Consider the following 20,697-nt stretch of genomic DNA (forward strand, 5'->3'; position numbering starts at 1 on the left):
CCCTTCACTTCAACCCTGAGTGGTGCTTTCCCACGCTGAGCTGATATTTGCAGTCACTAAACTGAATGGAGAAGGGTTTTTATCATCATGTACAAATCCCTTGGAAGCTCTCAGACATCTGTTTAGAAATGATCCATCTCCCAAGGAGTGGTGGAAACTCCTTCCCAAAGCAGGGACTCGTAACTGTTACAACAGCAGGAAAAACAGCAACGAACGTGCAGGATCCGGTTGAACCTGCGAGGGAAAACCTGGGCCTGGAATTTGGGTGTCTGAGTGAGGGAGGTGGCATTCTCAGCAAAGCTTCTGCCTGGTGGGAAGTAATTTTGCCAGCCAAAATATACTTTTACAGTTGATTTTTTATACTGACGGGAAAATATCTCCTGGCAGACTCCTTGCATGGGGCTGAGGCAACATCCTTCCAGCAGGCAGGGACTCCTCCCCTGCGAGAAGAGTCCCAGGTTACATCGATTGATTCACGTTCTAGGAACCTAATCAACAGCAAAGGCAGACATTTAAAATATGGTGTATTGGATCTCTTTTTAAAAAAATACTATTATTAATTTATCTTCAACAAGGCAGGGAAAGGTCAATGGACACAGAGCTGGAAAATACACCAGACAGCCAAGTTACTAGCTGTTTGATACTGGGAGTGATCTTTTTTTTTTTGGCCTCAGTTTCCTCATCTGTAAAATGGGGGTGACCACACCAGTCCTGCCAGCGTACTTGGGGCCGTGAACATGAGCTCTGGGGTCAGCCTGCCAGAGTTCGGATTCCAGCTCCAGCACTGTTTGCTGTGTAGTCGGGGGGCAGATAGACGCAACCTCTGAGCCTCAGATTTCCAGTTATAAAATCCTCCCTCTTCAGAGTCGACGGGGTAATCCCCAAAGGGCACTTGCCAAGTCCCAGGCTCATGAGTGAGCACCCAGGAGTGCCAGCCAGTAGCCTCTACCCATCCTGTTGGCTGTTGCGCGGGTGGATAGACACGGGAGTGAGAAAGGGCTGGATGAATTCAGGGTCCCTCTAACTGCCTTGCCTCTCACGGTAAGCTAAAGGAAGCAGAGACGAAATCGGAGGACAGAGAATTCCAACCCGTAGCCCGGAGCCGAGAGGACCTGCACGTGTTTCTGCAGAAATGATGGAAATGACTGATTTTATCACACTTTCTACGGCTTTTGGAAGGAGAAAAAATCCAGATTGCAGAAAGCGCGCTCAAAGCCAAGGGTGCCGTTCGATTCTGTCTCTGTCAATCGGCCCGAGAGCTCGCTGAGCTGCAACATGGAGGCGGAATACACGCCAGATTTCCGAGTTTTATGAAAGCTGCGGTGGGGACGTTTCCAACACCAAACGATCGCTAGAAACACCTACGGCACGAGGAACATCTCGTAGCTGAACAAGTGTTTTCTGTCCCAGACTCTGAGAGAGGAAATCCAAAACTGCGTTGCCTTTTAGTATAGCAGAGCTGTCTTGGGAGCTCTCAGGGGAGGAACGAGAAATCCGATTGTGCTAAATGCATGGTTCTGATTCTGTCGTTCCAGCAATCAGGGTGGGGGTGGGTGACTATATCCCTGACAGCTGCTGAGTGGCCGCAGATCAGGCCCCTGGGTTTGAAGACTCATGTCCTCTTCACTGGGCCGTGTAACCTTGGGCAAGTCTCAAAATCTTCCTGAGCCTTCCTTGAGGGTAAGAGGCAGAGGATGAGCTCTAAATCCTCTCAAAAAGAGGTCTGAGAGGGCTCTTCCTACTTAACTCTAGGGGCTCCCAATCTGAGGTCCAGGAATAAGCTTTTCAAGGTCTTCAAAGCCCTGGAATTCTATGCTGTACGAATATAAATGCAGAGAAAGAAAGAAAGAAAAAAAAAAGATGGCCAAACTGCCCAGGAGGTTAACTTCCCGTAAAAGGAGCAGAACTGGGGGAGGGGAGGGTGCTTCCCTGGCAGTCCTCTGGCTTGCATTTGCTATTCAGAGAGCGGACTTCACCTTATTCGTAGAAATCGAGGATCCTGTCCAGAAAGAAATCGCCTGCCAAGTTGCTCACACGTGTGAATACGTGCATTTTTCTGGGGCAATCAAGGTTTTCTTACGGGCATGGAAGGCTCAGAGGCCTCCATGAGGTAGGGCAGAGCTGGGACCTCACAGAGGAAAGCTGTCAGGCTTGTGCTGAGTGTCTCTACTGACCTGCTCCTCCCAGCCTGACCCCGCCCCTCCGCCTTGCCCCGCCCCGCCCTGGGCTGCCCCGGCTGCTCCTCCCTGCCTGACCCCGCCCCTCCTCCCTGCCTGGCCCCGCCCCACCTCCCTGCCTGGCCCCGCCCCACCTCCCTGCCTGGCCCCGCCCCACCTCCCTGCCTGGCCCCGCCCCACCTCCCTGCCTGGCCCCGCCTCTTCTGCTGGCCTGGCCCCGCCCCTCCTCCTTGCCCGGCCCCGCCCTGGGCTGCCCCGGCCTTTGCTTCTCTTGCTGGCTGCTCTGTGGGCCAGGAACCACTTCCTGCCCTCTTATCTTCAGACCTGGACCGTCACCAGCGTTATGTTGCTGCCCCCTTTGTGGACAATGTACTGTCCATTGAGGCTCTCCTCTCCCTTTACCCAGCTCTCCTCCAGTTACCCAGTGGGCATGTGCCATCCGTTTCCTGCTGAGACCCTGACTGATACAGGATTTTCAATTCATCTTTGTACTGTCTCTGCCTAGCCACTCAAAGACTCACACGTGTTCCCTGACACACTTTCACTCAGCCTCACCGACTCACACAACTGATGCACGCACTCACTCTCACGCACTCATCCCCAAATGCACGCACACACCTGTTCCGGGCAGCAGGACAGTCAGTGCCCCCACAACACTGCCTGCCCCAGCCCTCTGGGGGATGCAGTCAGTTCTCTGGTTAAAATCCTGCCCCGCTAAGCTGTGGGGGCGCCCAACACGCAGAAGCCCTTCTGCTGGGGTGGCTGTCACCTTGTGCACCCTGGAATTGGTAACTCTCGCCAGTTCTTATTTCTTAAATTTTTTAAATCCTTTGGCCACGCTGCATGGTCTGTGGGCTCTTAGTTCCCCAGCCAGGGATCAAATCCATGTCGGCTGCATTGGCAGCGGGGAGTCTTAACCTCTAGACCTCCAGGGAAGTCGTGCCAGTTCCTATTTTCAGAAATGCTGAGCTCTGTCTGGGACTGATGTGGACGAACCCACCCACTGCACGTTCTCAAGGTACTTGGAAAGGAGCTTCACGAAAACACTAAGTTAAAATGGCCTTTGGAACCTTACACCACGCTGACGAGACCTGGGAGTAAAAATAAAATCTTTCCACTCACTTTCAGGTAGGGACAGATGGGAACCTTCAGGAGATCACACAAAGAAAGATTAATTTAGATGGACCGCACCAGGTGCTTTGGGTGGGAGTGGAAGGGAAACGCGTGTTAGCTCAATACGAGGTCACCTTTCCAATGACTGGAGCCATCAGTGACGGACACATCCCGTCTGGGGCTGCATCCAGAGACTGCCATAGGAACTGGGAGCTAATGACCTCTAAGGCTCCTCTAACATGCACCTGTGACCTTGGCCTCATCACCTCCCCCTTCGGAGGGTCTACTTCCTTATCCGTTAAATGGCCGAGTTAGTCGAGGTGCCTTGGACAGCTATAAATTCTCTAAGTCTCTGACTTCTGCAGGCAAAGATCCTCAAGATCCTTGGGGTGGGGGCTGGCATTTGGAAAGGAGCTGCAGAAGTAATTAAGGATGGAAACTCGAGTCTCTAGCTGCCTCTGAACGTCTGAGTTTGCAGATTAAGAGAAAGCTGAATCTTGCCTGAATGATTTCATTCCCTCCAGAGCAAACGGCAACAGCAGGACGTTGGGAAAAAAAAAAAATCTAGCCTCTTTTGGAGATGAGGAAGCCGATGAATTTGACTGGGAGACAAAAGACTGGGCTAGGAATGGTGCCTCCAGCAGCAGCAACTAGTCTTTCAGCCTCCCTGGACCTCAGATTCCTTGTCTTTAAAGTGGGGATGAATGCATTCATCCTGACCGTCCTAAAGGAGAACGTGTCTAACCTTCCTGGTTGGGTTGGAAAGCAGCCAAGAAAACAGGTTTGCATCCAGGCGCCCACGCTTACCGGCTCTGTGACCTCGAGAGAAGTATTTCACTCGCAGGCCTCTGCTTTCTCAGCTGTGAAGTGGGGGGAGGGAAGGTCCTCCAGGCAGGGGGTGAGGAACTTTGAGCAAACGCACATGGGACCCTTCACACACTGGCAAGGAGCCTGGTGAGACTCTATGGAGCAGACACACAGGATCCGCACCGCGGCTGGCCTAACCCTTGTTCTCTTCTCCGAGGTTTTGGATCGGTGGCCAGGAGCCTCCCCGACAGGTGACCTCAGCTTAGCATTGGGTGTTCGTGTGGCGCCTGCAGTTTTCGGCAACACGAGGGCAGTGGCTGGCTCCCCCGGGGTGGGGAGTGAAGTTGGGGGGTGCTCTGAGGGGGCAGAGCCAGGGCCACAGAGATGCTCCCTGTGCCTTTACCCTTTTGGGCTCGATGCTGCTGCTGCTGCGTCGCTTCAGTCGTGGCTGACTCTGTGCGACCCCATAGACGGCAGCCCACCAGGCTCCGCCATCCCTGGGACTCTCCAGGCAAGAACACTGGAGTGGGTTGCCATTTCCTTCTCCAGTGCATGAAAGTGAAAAGTGAAAGTGAAGTCACTCAGTCGTGTCCGACTCTTTGGGCTCTCTAGAAACTCTTAAACCATAAGGGTCAAATAGAGCACCTTTGCCTCTTCACACTCGAGCCAAAATCACCATGGACAGTGACTGCAACCGTGAAATTAAAAGGCGCTTACTCCTTGGTAGAAAAGCTATGACAAGCCTAGACAGTGTGTTAAAAGGCAGAGACATTAATTGGCTGACAAAGGTCCATATCATCAAAGCTATGGTTTTTCCAGAAGTCATGTACAGATGTGAGAATTGGACCATAAAGAAGGCTGAGCAATGAAGAATTGATGCTTTTGAACTGTGGTGTTGGAGAAGACTCTTGAGAGTCCCTTGGACTGCAAGGAGATCCAACCAGTCCACCCTAAAGGAAATCAGTCCTGAATATTCTTTGGAAGGACTGATGCTGAAGCTGAAACTCCAATACTTTGGCCACCTTATGCAAAGAACTGACTCCTTGGAAAAGACCCTGATGCTGGAAAAGATGGAAGGTGGGAGGAGAAGGGGACGACAGAGGATGAGATGGTTGGATGACATCACCGATTCAATGGACACGAGTTTGAGTAAGCTCTAGGAGTTGGTGATGGACAGGGAAGCCTGGCGTGCTGCCGTCCATGGGATCACAAAGAGTTGAACACGACTGAGCGACTGAACAAAAACAGCACTCTAGCCTGGAGGTCTTTGGTGGGGTCAGCTATCTGGGACCCCCACATCTTAGTTTCCCTTAGGCTCTCAGGGATTATGCTCGCAGGGTCCTTAAAGACCCTCTGACCTGTCTCCCCACATTTAACCCAGGCTTATTTAGGACTGGCCTTCCCTTGTGGCTCAGCTGGTAAAGAATCTGCCTGAAATCGGGAGACCTGGGTGCGACCCCTGGATTGGGAAGATTCCTTGGAGAAGGGAAAGGCTATCTACTCCAGTATAGTCCATGGGGTCACAAAGAGTCGGACACGACTGAGAGACTTTCACTTCACTCATTTAGAAACAGGTCTAACTCATGTCCTGCTGTGCCTAGGGTGACAGAGGGTAGGGGTGCAGTGTATGTGTGGGTGAGCCCACCACGACCAACTGAAGATGAGAACTCCAAACCAGTTCTTCTTTGAATGAAAGACTTTCTTCTAAAGCTGTATGAGACCGATAGTCGGGGTCTTCTTCCTAGTTCTACTCTTCATAAGCTCTCCTGCCAGATGAGTTAGCTGGAGGGCTGAGGAATATCCAGTGGCCAGAGGGAATTTATGAAGATGAAGACTTGCATTTTAGATCACAAGAATTTTTATTAATATGTTACTATTTTAAGCCACCATACAAATATCCTTTGTATTGATTTCAGTGTGATGTACTGACTGAATAAATATGACAATTTCTGCCAGGGAGCCAAACAGTATTTTTAAACTACTTTAAATTATGTGTTGTTTCCTATTGTTTTTTTTTTTTTTTTTAAGTTTAGAGTTGATTATAAAAGCACTTTCAATTTAAAAAAATTCTTCTTTCCAGAGAATACACACATATTTTAAACTATTAATTGTAAAGCTTGTTGTTGTGTTTAGCCTCTAAGTCATGTCCAACTTTTTGCGACCCCATGGACTGTAGCCTGCCAGGCTCCTCTGTCCATAATGGAGTGGATAACTATTTTTTTTAAACTACAAACAAAAATTTTAAAAGGCAAAATGATTTTTTTTTTGCTTATGGATGCCATTATGTTGGATAATACCATTATAATAGAGAAAATTTGAATATATATATAATATAATTGAAATACATTCTTAATCATATTTCCCCTGATTCCTGCCTATTTACCTAATTTAGCCTGTTTACAGTATATAACACTGTGTGCTTAACCCGGGCCCTGCCAGAAACTTCAGGACCTTAAAAAATTAAGGGAAAACTCCCCCAGAGAGCTGAAGTCTTCCACACATTGTCTGATCAGCTCCTCAAGATAATAAGGTTCATAGATAAGGAAATTGGGATGGAAGGTCACGGGCTTTTCAAGGGCTTTCAGCTGGTTCCCAATAGTTCGCCCAGAGTTCTCTTTTCTCCCTTTCTTCAAAATGGGGAGAGGGATCCCTTATGTTTCAAAGCCATTGGGAATGTAAATGAGATGGTATTTAAAGACTGAGTTCTTGTTTGGAAAGTCACTGAAGAGCTAACAGGAACAGTATAATCATTACTTGTCACTCAGATGAAATCTCTTGGTTACGGACAGAGATACAAAATTTCCACCTTTTGAGAAGAGGATACCAGCTATCACCATTGCTTGGTGAAGCAAGAAACCTCAGAAAATTCTGGTGCAGTAGACAAATGGGACGACCACAGCTTCCGAGCCGGAGGAGCTCAGAATGGGTTCAGAATCACGGAACGTTTCAGGAGGCCCTGATCTTGGGGCCTAACCGCCAGCTGGCAGTGTGACCCCTCCGCAGGGTCCCTGCTCGTGGCGGTGAGCTCGGAGGACGGCACAGGGTCTCCGAGGGGCTGACGGCTGGAAAGTCCTCCCTGATTTTGAGCTGAACCCCGAGGGGGTAACGTGGTGCCTTCTCTTCCTGGGGTGCACTGCGGCCTGACGTGTCAGGGTGCCCGCCTCCTTCTCGCAACGTCCCGGGGACGGGGCGGGGTTACCTGAAGTTGTAGCCCGGGGAGACACTGCTCTTCTCGGAAACGCCGTCCAGCCGGGTAAAGGAGTATCTGGGGACGCACTCGTCCCAGGCCTTGTCCAGGTCGCACGCCCAGCCGATCTTAATGCCCAGGACGCCGCCCTGGAAGGACAGGGGGCGGACTGAGCCCTCCGGTGCAGTGGGGTGGGTCCCAGCGGGGTGGGGTGGGGCAAGGGGCGGACTGTGCCCTCCGGTGCAGTGGGGTGGGTCCCAGCGGGTGGGGGGGGGGTGACAAACGGATGGGGGATTTCCTGCCATTCTCCAAGTGGAGGGCAGAGGTCGGGAGAAAGAAGAGGGCTTTGTCACGCGTTGCTTAGTAAAGAAGGGCTGTAGCTGAGGGTCACAGCCCCTGAGCCTCTCTGATTCCTGCTTTCAGTGTCTTTTTTCTCCCCGTGGCGCTGGCTCTTGTCGAGCCCTGCCCTTTAGCTGCGGCATGTGGTCCTAGCTGCCCCACAGCAGGTGGGATCTGAGTTCCCGGAGCAGGGATTGACCTGCTGTCCCGGCATTCCGAGGCGGCCTCTGAACCGCCGGACCACCAGGGACGTCCCTGGGTTTTTTCTTTTGGTTATCTTTAGTCCCTTAGTTCCCATGCAGAGAAGTGACCACTGATCCATCTTCCTGTGGTGTGGGTGCTCCTGGGAGATCGGAGGCCTCTGCCTGCACGTGGAGCATGAAGCCAGGGGCAGGGGAGGGGGGCTGGGGGTGGGCAGGAGCTAGGGAGGCAGGAGCATGGTGGGCACAGGTCTGGGGTGCCCCCACCCAGGGTGCGGCCACCCGGCAGCTCCTCCCCAGCCCCCAGGACTCCCTCCACCGGCCAAAGGGCCCCCTGGGCCCCCAAGGCAAGAGCGGCTGGCTCCTCACCGTTTGGGCCAGCTTGGCAAAATCCTGCCCCGCGAACTTGACCACGTCGCCCACCCGCAGGATAGGGCAGAAGGGGGCTCTGTCGGGGTGGAAGCGGCAGGTCTTCACGTCGGCGGCTGTCAGGTCAGGGAGGAGGTTCCCCCTGGGGAGTGGAGGGGGGTTGAAGTGTGGGTTTCCTTCCAGCGTCAGCCCTCTGGATGCTCGCCGCCCCCCTCACCTCCGCCCTGGCGCCTTCCCGATGGCCCACACCGCCGCCCTCCTACATGAGGGTGGGTGGCCTTATCCTTGGCTCCTCTGCTGTGCTCTGCACGTGGACACCCACCCAGGAGGGGCTGAACTGGGGCACCACTGGAGAGGGGCTGCCCCAAGGGAAAAGGGACACCCCACCCACACGTGGGCTTGAGGTGGGGAGGAAAGGACCCCGCCTTCTTCGGAGGCATCCTCCGTTCCAGGCCCAGAGTCCGCTGTCCCTGCCCCCAGCCCCCCTGCCCAGCAAAGCCCCCGTGTGGGTCCTCAGCCCCAGTGCAGGAGGCTGGTGGAGAAACTGGTCCCAGAGTCCACCCTGGGGAGGTCTCCCCCTGGGGAGCGGGGAAGAAGGGGTGTCCCCTTCCCGGGGGTGGGGAGGTGGCTGCAATGCTTTTTGGCTTCAGGAAGGAACTAGGACTCAATCCTTTGGCCCCCTGATGTGAAGCGCTGACTCCTGATTCTGGGAAAGATTGAGGGCAGGAGGAGAAGGGGATGACAGAGGATGAGATGGCTGGATAGCATCACCGACTCAGTGGACATGAGTTTGGGTGAACTCTGGGAGTTGGTGATGGACAGGGAGGCCTGGCGTGCAGCAGTCCAAGGGGTCGCAGAGTCCGACACGACTGAGCGACTGAACCGAACGGGACTGAGGACTCACTTCTCGAAGTTGAAGAGGGGGAAACGGATGCTGTTCTTGATGAAAATAGTGAAGTTCTCGGCTTCCATCATGACAGGCCTGCGGGCGGGGCGAGAGCAGGAGCCCTGAGCTCGGGAGGAAGGAGGCGGAACCAGGAGGAGGGACCACCTACCTCCCTGGGAGCACCTCCTGACGGCCACATAGCCGTGGTATCTCGAGGTCTGAGGGAGAGCGGGGCTGGGGGAGACTCTGTCAAGGGCCCCTTCCCTGCCCCAGGGGAAGACGGGTCCGGGGGGCCCAGAGGCGCGGGTTGTGCCCGGATCCTTACGTCTCCACTGTGTCCACCTCTGCCGGGCACCAGCCCTGGATCTCGCAGGTCCGGAGCTCAGAGCTGTAGTTGACGCAGCGGCCGGTGAGGATCCCTGTGAGAGTGGAGCCGCGATCGCTGGGTGCATGCCCAGCCCTTCACCCCTTCCCCTCTCCCCGTCGGGGACGCCCCCCAACACACACAGGGATCCCGCAGGTGGAGGGAAAGGGCAGGCTGGGCCAGGGAGGTGGACTGGGGGCCCCGTGCTCCTCAGAGCTCCTCCTGCCTCGCCTCCCCAGCCCTGGACCGGGCGGAACGGAGGGGACGACCTATCCCTCCCGAGTTCCGGCCCCTTCACGGTGGAGACCCCTTCACGGCGGAGACCCCTTCACGGCGGAGACCCCTTCACGTGGAGACCCCTTCACCCGGAGACCCCTTCACCGCAGAGACCCCTTCACGTGGAGACCCCTTCGCTGCAGGCTCTTTCCTGCCTCCGAGCCTTGGCTGCTTCTGCTCCTCTTGCCTAGAATGCCCTTCTCGAAGCCGCCTGCCAAATCCTGCCTGTTCTTCAGGGCCCATCTCAAATGTCCCTGCCTCTAGGAAGCCACTTGGGGTACCCACCAGGAACCAGGGCCTCCCCTGGTGGCTCAGCGGTAAAGCATCTGCCTGTGATGCAGGAGCCACAGGAAACCTGGGTTCCATCCCTGGGATGGGAAGATCCCCTGGAAGAGGGCACGGCGGCCCACCCCAGTGTTCTTGCCTAGAGAATCCCAAGGACAGAGGAGCCTGGTGGGCTACAGTTTGTGGGGTCGCAGAGCTGGACACGACTGAAGCAACTTAGCACGCACACGCCAGGAGCCAATCTCTCTACCCCCAGCCCCCGCGTCCCACTGTGCGTCCATGACGGCCCTGCCCACCTTGGGCGCACCTGTGTGCACCCCATCGCTGGACTGGGAGCTCTGGGGGCAGCCCCCGCTGGGCTGGCACATGGTGGGCTTCCGTCAGAGTGGGCAGCAGCCCCCGAGACCCCTGATTCCCACCCTCTCCCCTGGCGGGGACATGCTGCCCTCCGGGTCCCGCTGACTCCGTGGGGTTGGGAGCGGATGGGTAGGGGGCCGCACTCACCTCCCCCCGGGAAGCGCTCTGGTCCGCACTGGCTGTCCGACACACAGCGGAACTTCTCCTCGCTCTGTGGGGAGACAGGTGTGGGGAGGATCCATTACCCCAGGGGGCAGTGCGGGGGGCGCTGGAGGGTGGAGGGGTCCCACGCAGCTCCAGGGGCTGGACCCTGGGCCTCTGCTTGCATCCTCAACCCCACGCCTCCCTCAACCACACTGCCCTGCCCTCACCTCTGGGCAGAAGCCTTGCATCTGGTTTTCCGTGACGATCATCTTGGTGATGATGACAAAGACAGAGGTGCCCTTGGGAGGAGGAGGAGGGAGAGGGAAGATGCAACAGTGCCAGTTTGAGAGGTGAGTACGGCTGTTACCCCCACTGTACAGATGGGGAGACTGAGGCTGTTATCCCCACTGTACAGATGAGAACTCTGAGGCTGTTACCCCCATTGTACAGATGAGAACTCCGAGGCTGTTATCCCCACTGTACAGATGGGGAGACTGAGGCTGTTATCCCCACTGTACAGATGAGAACTCTGAGGCTGTTACCCCCACTGTACAGATGAGAACTCCGAGGCTGTTATCCCCACTGTACAGATGGGGAAACTGAGGCTGTTACCCCCACTGTACAGATGGGGAGACTGAGGCTGTTATCCCCACTGTACAGATGGGGAGACTGAGGCTGTTATCCCCACTGTACAGATGGGGAGACTGAGGCTGTTATCCCCACTGTACAGATGGGGAGACTGAGGCTGTTATCCCCACTGTACAGATGGGGAGACTGAGGCTGTTATCCCCACTGTACAGATGGGGAGACTGAGGCTGTTATCCCCACTGTACAGATGGGGAGACTGAGGCTTGGACCCGGAGATCTGGCCAAGGTCACGGGGCTAAAGGCAAAGGTGGGGTCCACGCCAAGCTCTTTCCAGACATCCTCCCGACCCTTCTTGCTCCCCCCAGGGTGCTGTCCTTGATTTCAGGACAGGTTGTTGCAGAGCTAGGGAGAAACCCGGCTCCCTGATGCCCAGTGCTGCCTAGCAAAGTCGGAAGGCAGGCCCAAGCCCCCAGCACCTCCCAGCTGCTGGGAAGGGGTCCCCCAGATCCCTGATGCCACCGCGTCTGGTCTGGGAATCCCACTGGCACTCCTCGCCTTGGCCCCTCCTCGCCAACCTCCCCAGCATGGGGGCGCCCACAGGGTCCTGGGCTGGGCAGAGGGACGCACCTGGGGTGGGGTCACGTAGTCAGACACGTCCATGACTCGGTTGGCATAGCGTCCGAAGCCCTTGACCTTGGTCACCACCGAGGACTCGATGGCCGTGTCCCGCACCTGGTACGCCTTCTCGTGCAGGAAAACCCACCTGGTGGGGGGCGCGGGGGCGGAGAGCAACAGAGGAGGGGCGAGGCCCTCAGACGGAGGCCGGGAAAGGCCGCTTCCTGTCCGCCTCCAGAGGGCATGGGGCGCCTGGGCTGCAGGCCTGCGCCAGCCCAGGGTTGGCTTAGAGTCACGTTCTCCCCCTTTCTGCACTTCCCCCTACTGCTACTGCTGTCACTTCAGTCGTGTCCGACTCTGTGCGACCCCAGGGACGGCAGCCCACCAGGCTCCCCCGTCCCTGGGATTCTCCAGGCAAGAGCACTGGAGTGGGTTGCCATTTCCTTCTCCAAAGCATGAAAGTGAAATGTGAAAGGGAAGCCGTGCAGTCGTGTCCGACTCTTTGCGACTAAAGAGCCCTTTTAGACTTCTTTTCTCCCCCTCAGGGAACCCCTCCTTGAAATTTTAATACTACAGATGCCATTTGTACACTGTGTGTTGTTTTCTGCCTTTTACATAAAAAGAGTGAGCTGTTTGGACTTCCCTCGTGGTCCAGTGGTTAAGCGTCGGCCTGCCAGTGCCGGGGACGCGGGTTCAATCCCCGGTCCGGGAAGATCCCACGGGCCCTGGGGCGGCTGAGCCGAGCACCACAACTACTGCAGCCTGGGTGGTCTGGGGCCTGTCGCTGCACAGGAAGACCCAGCGACGAGAAGTCCTTGCAGCTCTAGAGGGGCCCCTGCTCTCCGTAACTAGAGGAAGCCCGTGTGCAGCAGCAAAGACCAAGCGCGGACAAACAGTAATCAATTTTTTTTAAAAAGCATTTTTAAAAGAGTAATTTTTTTTTTTTTAAGTTTTCCAAGAACCAGTTTTCAGCTGTGCTGTCTTTCTCTCTCTGGCGGCTTCCGGAGAGAGGACGCAGAGGGTCATGGGCCTCTGACCCCGGTGCCTCCCAGGCTTTGCTAACGGCTATATCTTAAGAGCTGGCACACGTCAGGGATTCAGCGGACAAGCCAACGCAGGCCCTGGGCGCTGGATGAGAAGGACCGGGCAGGACGGCAGGGACCTGCCAGCTCGCGCCTGGCCCGTGACGGGGGTGGCTGGGGAGGGAGGCGGGGCCGCTTATTTCTTGGGTTGTGCTGCCACCCAGTGGACATTTACCGGTACGGTCGAGATGGAGTAAGAAACTACGGTCCTTGTCCCCCAGACCTGAGCCAAAGAGTAAGTTTAATAGAGAAGTGAGAAAACGCAGACACGAAGGGGAAATACTCAAAGGAGACCAAGTAATAATTTAGCAAAGCCCAGGAGCTTCAGTTCCTGCGCAGGGGCTAGAGAAAACCCTCTGAGCCCTAATCTTCGAGCTGTCTTGTGGATATGGAAACCCCCCACCAGGTGGAAGAATTTGATTAGGTGGTGAGCAGACTATAGCCGTGACATGAGCTGCAAAAATTCTGAGAACTGGCCTCAAAAAAAAAAAAAAAAAAAAATCAAAACAAACCAACCCTGGAACTGAAGATGAACTGAAAGCAATCGAGATGCTGCCGGTCAGACCACTGATGACCAATCTCAAGACGACGGTCAGAGCTGACAGCGCTGTTTCTGCCTGCAGCTTTGCCCGCTTCAGGCGATAAAAGCTGAAGCTCCCTGATTGTCGGGGTGGGGGTGGTGGTGTGGGGCGTCTGCCTTTGGAGAGCATCTGGCATCCCCCCAAAAGCAAACTTTCCCTTCCACTGACCTGGCCTCTTTACCAGCTTCGGAGAGGCAAGCAGCTGAGGCTGCTGTCAGTCACGCGGCTCCCCCCCGCCCCCCACCACCGCAGCGTCAGGGCAGACAGGGACCACGTGGGTCGGGGAGGATGCCCTGGGCTTCTTCCCTTCCTGCCTCCCTCACGGGCCTCCCAGCCTTCTCCAGCAGCAAGGAGGGGCTGCCCCTGGTCCCTTGCTTTCCCCTGGGTTTCGGGGAGTCAATGCCCTGCCCTCGGGCCTCAGGCCACTCTCAGCCTCAAGGCCACTCGTGAAAGTTACATCTGCTCCTGATGGCATGCGAGGAGGCGTCTTCACTGTTCCCGCTGTGCAGATGATAGAACTTCCTTCAACATGTTTGCAAAACGCTGCGTGTGCCCCGCTCTGGAGACACAGTGTGACCCCTCAGGGAATCTAGGGGCGCACGTGGGGAATATAGTGTTGGGGTCGCCTCTGATGCTCACCAGGGCGATGGCTGGCGGGGGAGCCCTGTGAGATGAAGACGGGCAGGAGGAATGGAAGCCGTGGAGCAGAGAAGACAAGGCTGGGCAGGGGAGGCTGAGGGCTGGGAGGCGGCTGCAGCCCGAGCCAAGGGGCTTAGAAGCAGGGGCTGGGACTGCAAGCTTGGGAGCTTTCTAACCTCTGGGGTCCCCTGATGTTGGGAGACACAGAGGGGAGCAGCTCATGGGTCGTGCTGGGGTTGTAGTCACTCGTGGGGCCCTGCCTATGGGACTGAACTTTACAAGCGGCTCCTCGTTCAGTTTTCAGTGAGAGGGTTTGCAGTCATCCCCTAGTGGGGCTTCCCTATGGCCCCTGAATTCTTTTTAAAAAATGCTATTAATTATTTGGCTGCATAGGGTCTCAGTTGGGTTTCCCAGGTGGCTCAGGGGGTAAAGAATCCGCCTGCAATGCAGGAGACGTAGGTTCGATCCCTGGGTTGGGAAGATCCCCTGGAAGAGGGCATGGCAACCGACTCCAGTATTCTTGTCTGGAGAATCCCGTGGGCAGAGGAGCCTGGTGGGCTACAGTCCCTAGGGTCGCAGAGAATCGGACACGACCGAAGCGACTGAGCACGCACACACGCAGGGCCCCAGTTGCAGCACACGGGGTTCTAGCTACGGTGTTCCACCGTAGCTGCCTCAAGACACCTGGGATATTAGTTCCCTGACCAGGGATCGAACCAGTGAACCACGGTCCTCTGCATTCGAAGGCAGGCTCTTAACCACTGGACCACCGGGGACGTCGCCGGCGCCCGAGTTCTGAACGCTGTCTTGAGTGGGAGGGAAAGGGTGGTGCCCACCAGCGCTGGCTGAGGGCGCCTCACCTACCTTGCTCTTCCTGCCTTGTTCCGGGCAGCGCCCTGAGTAACGAGCCATTAAGAGTTCTCTCTGTGCTTCCGAACCGCTCCCTGGAACACCATGCCTCTGTGGAAGTCTGCAGCGGGGTGAGCTTTACTTCCCTCGCCCTGCCTTCTGTGTTTTGCAATGGGAGGGGTATCATCGAGGTCTCAGGAGAGAAGGCGGCTCATGGAGACGTCCCACCTGCCATCTCGTATCCCAGCAGAAGGGAAGGGAATGATTATGGAAAACAGGGACGTCATCCAGAAGAGCGGGGACATCGTCCAGAAGAGCTTTATCAGCGGGCTGCGGCCCTTGGAGCCAAGGTAGGGAGGGAGGTCCGACAGGGCACCTCTGCGCCTGTGGTGCCCTCACCCGGGTTGGGGCCACGGGGGCCACACACCCCCTGGACCTCCGTGTGCCTGGACGTGGAACGGACACGCCTCTGTGTGTCCAGCAGTGAGATGACCGGCCTCTCCTGTCCTTAAAGTCTGGGAACCTTTGGGTGAGAAGCGGAGTTCAGATGGTCACCATCACTGCAGGATCAGCACAGCATGCTGAGGAGGCAAGAATCCTTACTCACCACCCAAGGGGACTGCTGTGGTATCATCCTCACGTTACACACAGAGGAGCCCAGGCCAGGGGTGGGGCACCGACTCGCTGAGCTGCGCGCATGCTCTGACCCTGGATCACCCCTGCGGAGTCCCCGGCAGGGTCCCGCCCCCCCGGGGCCCTGGTCCTTGTCCTGCTGGCCTCGCCCCATCAGCCGGGAGAGTGGCCCTCGGCTCAGGGACGTCTCAGGAGGAAGAGCCCAGGGCCCAAGGGACAACTGTCCGGCCTCTCTCCTTCTCCTCCTCCTGCCTCACGGCTCCTTTCTATGCCCAGGCAGGGTGCCCCCTCCGAGTTGAACAAGCGGAAGCATTCCAGTGCCCCCTCGGGGCATGCAGGCAGCTGGAGAAGGGGGGGTGTTCATTTCCGGAACAGAGGGGCCGAGTCTGTCTCCAGAGGCCAGGGCTGAGGAGACGGGATGGCACTGAGCCTCCAGTTCTTGGCACTGACTCTGCTGCTCTGACTTCTTCCCTCGCGTTCCTGGTTCATTATTTATAGAGCGGGAGGCGGGCGGCAGCTCCCTGGCAGGTGGGATGTGCAGGTTGGAAGTCCGGGCAGTGTCCTGTCCTGTCCACCTCCCGGGAGTCATGGAGGAGATCGGGAGGGTATGAGGGGTGTGTGTGTGTGTGTGCGCGCGCGTGCCCGCAGGCATCAGATGAGTCTCTCAGGAAGGTGTGAGCTGGGCCTAGGGAAAGGGGGGCACGCCGGGAGCCTGAGAAATGGCAACAGTCACCAGCTTCCCGAGTCACCCAGCCCAGGCACTGCCATGTGTCACCTCCTCCCTCCAGAACCCTCAGAGGTGGCATCGTCCTGATACGGGGGCTGAGATGTGGAGACGGAAACTGACCTGTCTGAACCCCACTCCTGTTGGGGTCAGAGCCAGGCTTCTGACCAGGTCTCCCCATCTGGGGAGATGGGCGCGGGGCAGGCAGAAAGCAAGCCATGGGATCCCACGCCCCTCTCTGTAAACTGGATCAATTCCCCCCTCTGACCCCACGCGCCCTTTTAACGGCTTTACATGATGGACGTCTTTGGAAGCTTTGACCTGAGGCTGAACGTCATGAACCAAAGTGAGAGGCCGTGCAGATGGGGGTCTTGGTGTGGGAGAGCCAGTGCAGGGCTGCGATGGGCTGGGGGCGCCTGCAACCCCAGCAGGCCCTTCCCGGGGCGGAAGGGGCACCCCAGAGGCGGGAGGCCCTCACCCCTGCTTTCCAGGCTGTGGGCTTCCTGCACGAAGGCCCCGGGAACCAACCCCAGGCCGGGCACTGGCTGGTGCGTCTGGGCACTCAAGCCTCAGGGATTGTCTCCTTCCTTCTTAGGTGCCCGCGGGATCCAGAAAAGGGGTCGGCTTTTAGGAAGTCCTCCCCGCCCCCACCACCGCAGAGGAGACTGCGCATTACGAGCTGGGCCCAGAAAAGGCCCGAGAAAGGCCCAGTAGTCCTCACTGAGACACCTCCGTGCACCTGGGGCGGGTCAGGAAGCCAGGGATGGAGGGGCGGGAGCCACAGGCAAGCAGCTGAGGCTCAGGCCAATACGTGTGTGCGTGCATGTGTGTGTGTGTGCGCGGGTGTGTGTGGAGTCGATCAGGTGATCAGGCGGCGTGTTGCTGTACGTACACAAGAGGAGTAATTGACTCCTGTCACTCACGCCCTAGGTAAAGCTGTGCATCTGGTCTACCTGGCAGGGCTAATATGGAAGCGATTCAAGTCAAGCATTAACCTCAAAGCACTAAAAATCCTTTCAAATCCTCCTGAGTTGGAGCCACGGTCACCTTTCTTTGCCTGACTGCCTGGCCTCTTAACGGTTTCTCCTGTGTCCACTTCTGCCCACGCCAATCCCTGGGGTGTCAGCCAGGGCTTCCCACCTCTCCCCCTACACACACACACACACACACACACAGGTTGAAACGCACCAGGAGCTTCCATCACTGTCCATCACCCCTCTGCAGCAGTGAAGGATCGGAGGTCCAGCCTCCGCCTGTGGCTGCAGCCCCGTCCTCCACCATCCTCTCCTTGGCTCCCTCTGCTCCAGCCACCAAGACCCCTTCTCGTCCCACATTCACCAGGCTCTTCCACCTGGCAGAGCCGGCCTTCTCTGTCTTGAACCTCCTTCCTCCCCTTCTCGCATCTGGTGGCTCTGACTCATCCTTCAGCTCTTGGCTTCAAAGTCTCATCTCCAGAAAGCCTTCCCTTACTTCCCCAGCTGGGTCAAAGGCAAACCTCTCGGTACCCGCGACCCTTGGGGCACTGGGTGCCCCTTCTTCAACCCCGAGCCACAGCTGCCATTTTACATCTGCTCGTGGAGACGGTCTGATTAGCATCCATCTCTGGCCGGGTCAGCTCCATGGGGGTGAGGACCCGTCCCGCTTGGGCCCACTGTTCCCGTCTCCGTGTCAGGAGAACACGCTCGATACACTCCTGCTACCCTCCTGACCACAGACGGGCGTCCGGGCTCAGGTGCACAGAGATGCGGCTGAGACCAGGGGCTGGGCTGAAGAGAGCGCTGATGGAACTGCCAGGCGCTGCTCCGTGGGGAGCTGTCAGACTGGGAGACGGATGGGGCTGGATGTCAAGACGCCAAAGTGCCTCTCCTACCCGCCCAGCAGGCCGGCCTGCAGCACTGAGAATGGGGCGCTGGACTGGATCAGGGAGGGGGAGAGACAAGGGCGGTGGGGGGCGTGGGCGATGGAGCCCGCTGGGTCTCTCCTCCATCAGCCTCCGGCCTGGAGCCCACGGAGCCAGGCCAGGCTGGAAGGTGCTGAAGTAGCTCTGTGCTCACCTGGACCAACAGACCATTCAGCGGCAACGAACCACAGCCGTGCACACACAGGCGAACGTGGAGCCTTAAGAACCAACTTTGAGCCAGGCACCGGAGATGCCGACGGAGAGCACGTGCAAACATCCTATCTCGTGAAACCCCCGTGTGGGAACAGAACTTCATTTAAAGCCATTTAATCTCATCCCAAAGCTTGAATCCCTCCTCTCATGTCTCCGCGAGGAGACTGCATGTGCAGCCTCGTCTACACACCGCATGAATGAAACCCACTGGTTCTCAGCACGCGTGTGGAGCTGTTAAAAATTTTCTTCATCCACGGCCACCCGTCTTTCCACGCGCTACTCCAGCCTGGCGGGCCAGCAGGTCCCCTCCAGCAGCCCCAGCCCGCACGCACACGGGTCTCCTTTGACCTCCCGGCACAAACTCCTGATGGTCATCGGCGGCTTTCTGTCTCCCACACACAGACCCGTTGTCTCAAGGAACAGCACGAGGCTAGAGACCCACATGACAGGGAAAAAGAAACAGACCTCCGAGGTTTCTGTCCCGCTTTCCTAATTTGAACGACCATGAGAAGGACAGAACCTGTGTTTCCCTCCGGCCATTGTCTGTTTCATGAACCTTTGTGTGTACTTTGTATGTACACATGTATACGTGTGTGTACGTGTGTACATTGTGCATCTGCAAGAGTGGGGGGCCAAGAGCGGGTGTTTGGACCTCCCTGGCTCTTAAGCAACTCCCAGGATGGATTCTGGGGCATGAATTCAGGCAGACGTAGGGCACTGATGCTCTCTGACAAAGGGGAGTATTTCTGGTCCTTGAGGGGGGCGGTCCCCTATGTCATGCTCAGGAAAGCCTCCTTTCTCTGCAGTATATCTTCCCTGGAGGGGTGTTTGCACTCGTTTCTGCCTGCCGCCAGTCCCCCCACAGGGGCAGGGTCCCCAACTCTAACGCCCTCCCTCCCTGTCCTGCGCTCAGAGAACGAGGGCTCCCCTTCCGCATTCTCGCAGCATCTTGCCCAGCCCGCCCCTTCTCTGTGTCCTCTCTGCCATCCACCTGGTCAACCTGTCGCGGATTCCCTTGTCTCATTGCCTTCCCCTCCCTTCCCCTGGCTCCCTCATCTTTCTGAGACCCCTGAAGAGTTGATTGAAGGCAATGGGAAGATGTGTGTGTGTGTGTGTGGGGGGTCTGTTCTCTGGCTGGGGCTGGGGCTGGGGGAGAGGAGAGAGGGAAGGGGAGATGGTGGAAGGGCAAGAGCTTCCCTCCTCGGGGTGATGGCCACGGTCCAACTCGGGAGGGTTTAGTGGGAAAAGAACTCCCCGATGACGGCAGTGGAGGACAGCGCCTGGGACAGGTCCCCACAGATGAGGCTGCTGCCCCCCAAAAGGGGAGACACTTAGGCAGCTGGGCAGCAACACTGAAGGGAGGCGGGGGAGGATGGGACCCGGGAGTGGCCCTCGGGGTCACTAGGACCTCAGGTTTCTAGGTCCTGGGGGCCAGAGACTCACCCCACGAAGTAGGAGATGATGAGAAGCTGAACCGCTCGGTTGATGATCCCAATGGTCCAGCTCTTCACGACCACCGACTTGGTGGTCTCGTAGGTGAAGAAATCTGAGATGCAGTTCATGCTGAGAGAATGACCCCTCAGGAGAGACCCGATGGTGGACTCAGGAGGGAGGGGTCATCCGGATGGAGGCTGGGAGGGGGGGCGGCTTAGAGGGGGCTTGAGGAGCCTGTTCCTTTAAGTCAGGCAACCCTAGCTCAGGGCTCAGCTTCTCTCTGCTCTCAACCCTGTGGGCTGCCAAGAGTCCAAGGCCAGGGTGGGGGACCCCCTTTTTGTTGGTCTCCACCCCACTCCCCTATGATGTCACGGCAGGGGTGGGGTCTCCAATCCCAGGCTCCTGATTGCCTGGGATGCAGCTGGCTGGGGCCCTCTGGGACTTATGCTTTATCTGCACTCTGTCTACCGCTTCGGTTCTGTTCTCTTGTGCTGCGTCTCCATCCCAGCTCACCAGCTGCTCCACGCTCTCCTGAAAGCCCCTTGCAATACCCCACCCCACCCACCTAGCAGCCTGCTTGGGCTGAGTTTATTCCTGTCTTCCTATAGCGCTCAGTTCTACAGACACCCCGCTCTTTTCAAGAGCTGCCATCAACAGCGTGGGTTGGGGGAGGGGTGGTCTCCTGAACCTTTCTCCTGGTCTCAGGGGAGAGGGTAACTAAAGAGTCACTTAGTTTCTATTTCCTATTCATCCTGGCAGTGGCTGAAGTTCTACTTCCAGCATTGCATTATAACACTGGGTGTTTTTTTTTGGGGGGGGGGTTGTTTTACTGTCAATGTATTTATCTGAATCATCTGTTTGATTACATGCTCCTGGAAGCTTGGAGCTGTTTCCATCTTGCTTGCTAGTTTCCTCAAATCCTACCACTGTGTCGG

At 56.8% G+C, this 20,697-nt stretch overlaps 1 protein-coding gene across 1 annotated transcript in view; it reads right to left on the reverse strand.

Annotated features, from left to right (window-relative positions):
* Positions 1 to 19,890, reverse strand: part of P2RX3 (purinergic receptor P2X 3) — a 34,380-nt gene extending 14,490 nt beyond the window's left edge. Inside the window, exons 1-8 of the mRNA XM_070383139.1 lie at positions 19,772 to 19,890; positions 11,720 to 11,855; positions 10,732 to 10,803; positions 10,508 to 10,571; positions 9,404 to 9,497; positions 9,097 to 9,174; positions 8,193 to 8,334; positions 7,297 to 7,433 (exon numbers count right to left, since the gene is read on the reverse strand). Coding sequence (XP_070239240.1) covers positions 7,297 to 7,433; positions 8,193 to 8,334; positions 9,097 to 9,174; positions 9,404 to 9,497; positions 10,508 to 10,571; positions 10,732 to 10,803; positions 11,720 to 11,855; positions 19,772 to 19,890 — 842 coding nt within the window. The remainder of the gene's footprint in view (positions 1 to 7,296; positions 7,434 to 8,192; positions 8,335 to 9,096; positions 9,175 to 9,403; positions 9,498 to 10,507; positions 10,572 to 10,731; positions 10,804 to 11,719; positions 11,856 to 19,771) is intronic.
* Positions 19,891 to 20,697: the final 807 nt, after the last annotated feature.

The sequence above is a fragment of the Bos mutus genome, chromosome 15 (genome assembly GCF_027580195.1).
Source record: "Bos mutus isolate GX-2022 chromosome 15, NWIPB_WYAK_1.1, whole genome shotgun sequence".
Lineage (NCBI taxonomy): Eukaryota > Metazoa > Chordata > Mammalia > Artiodactyla > Bovidae > Bos > Bos mutus.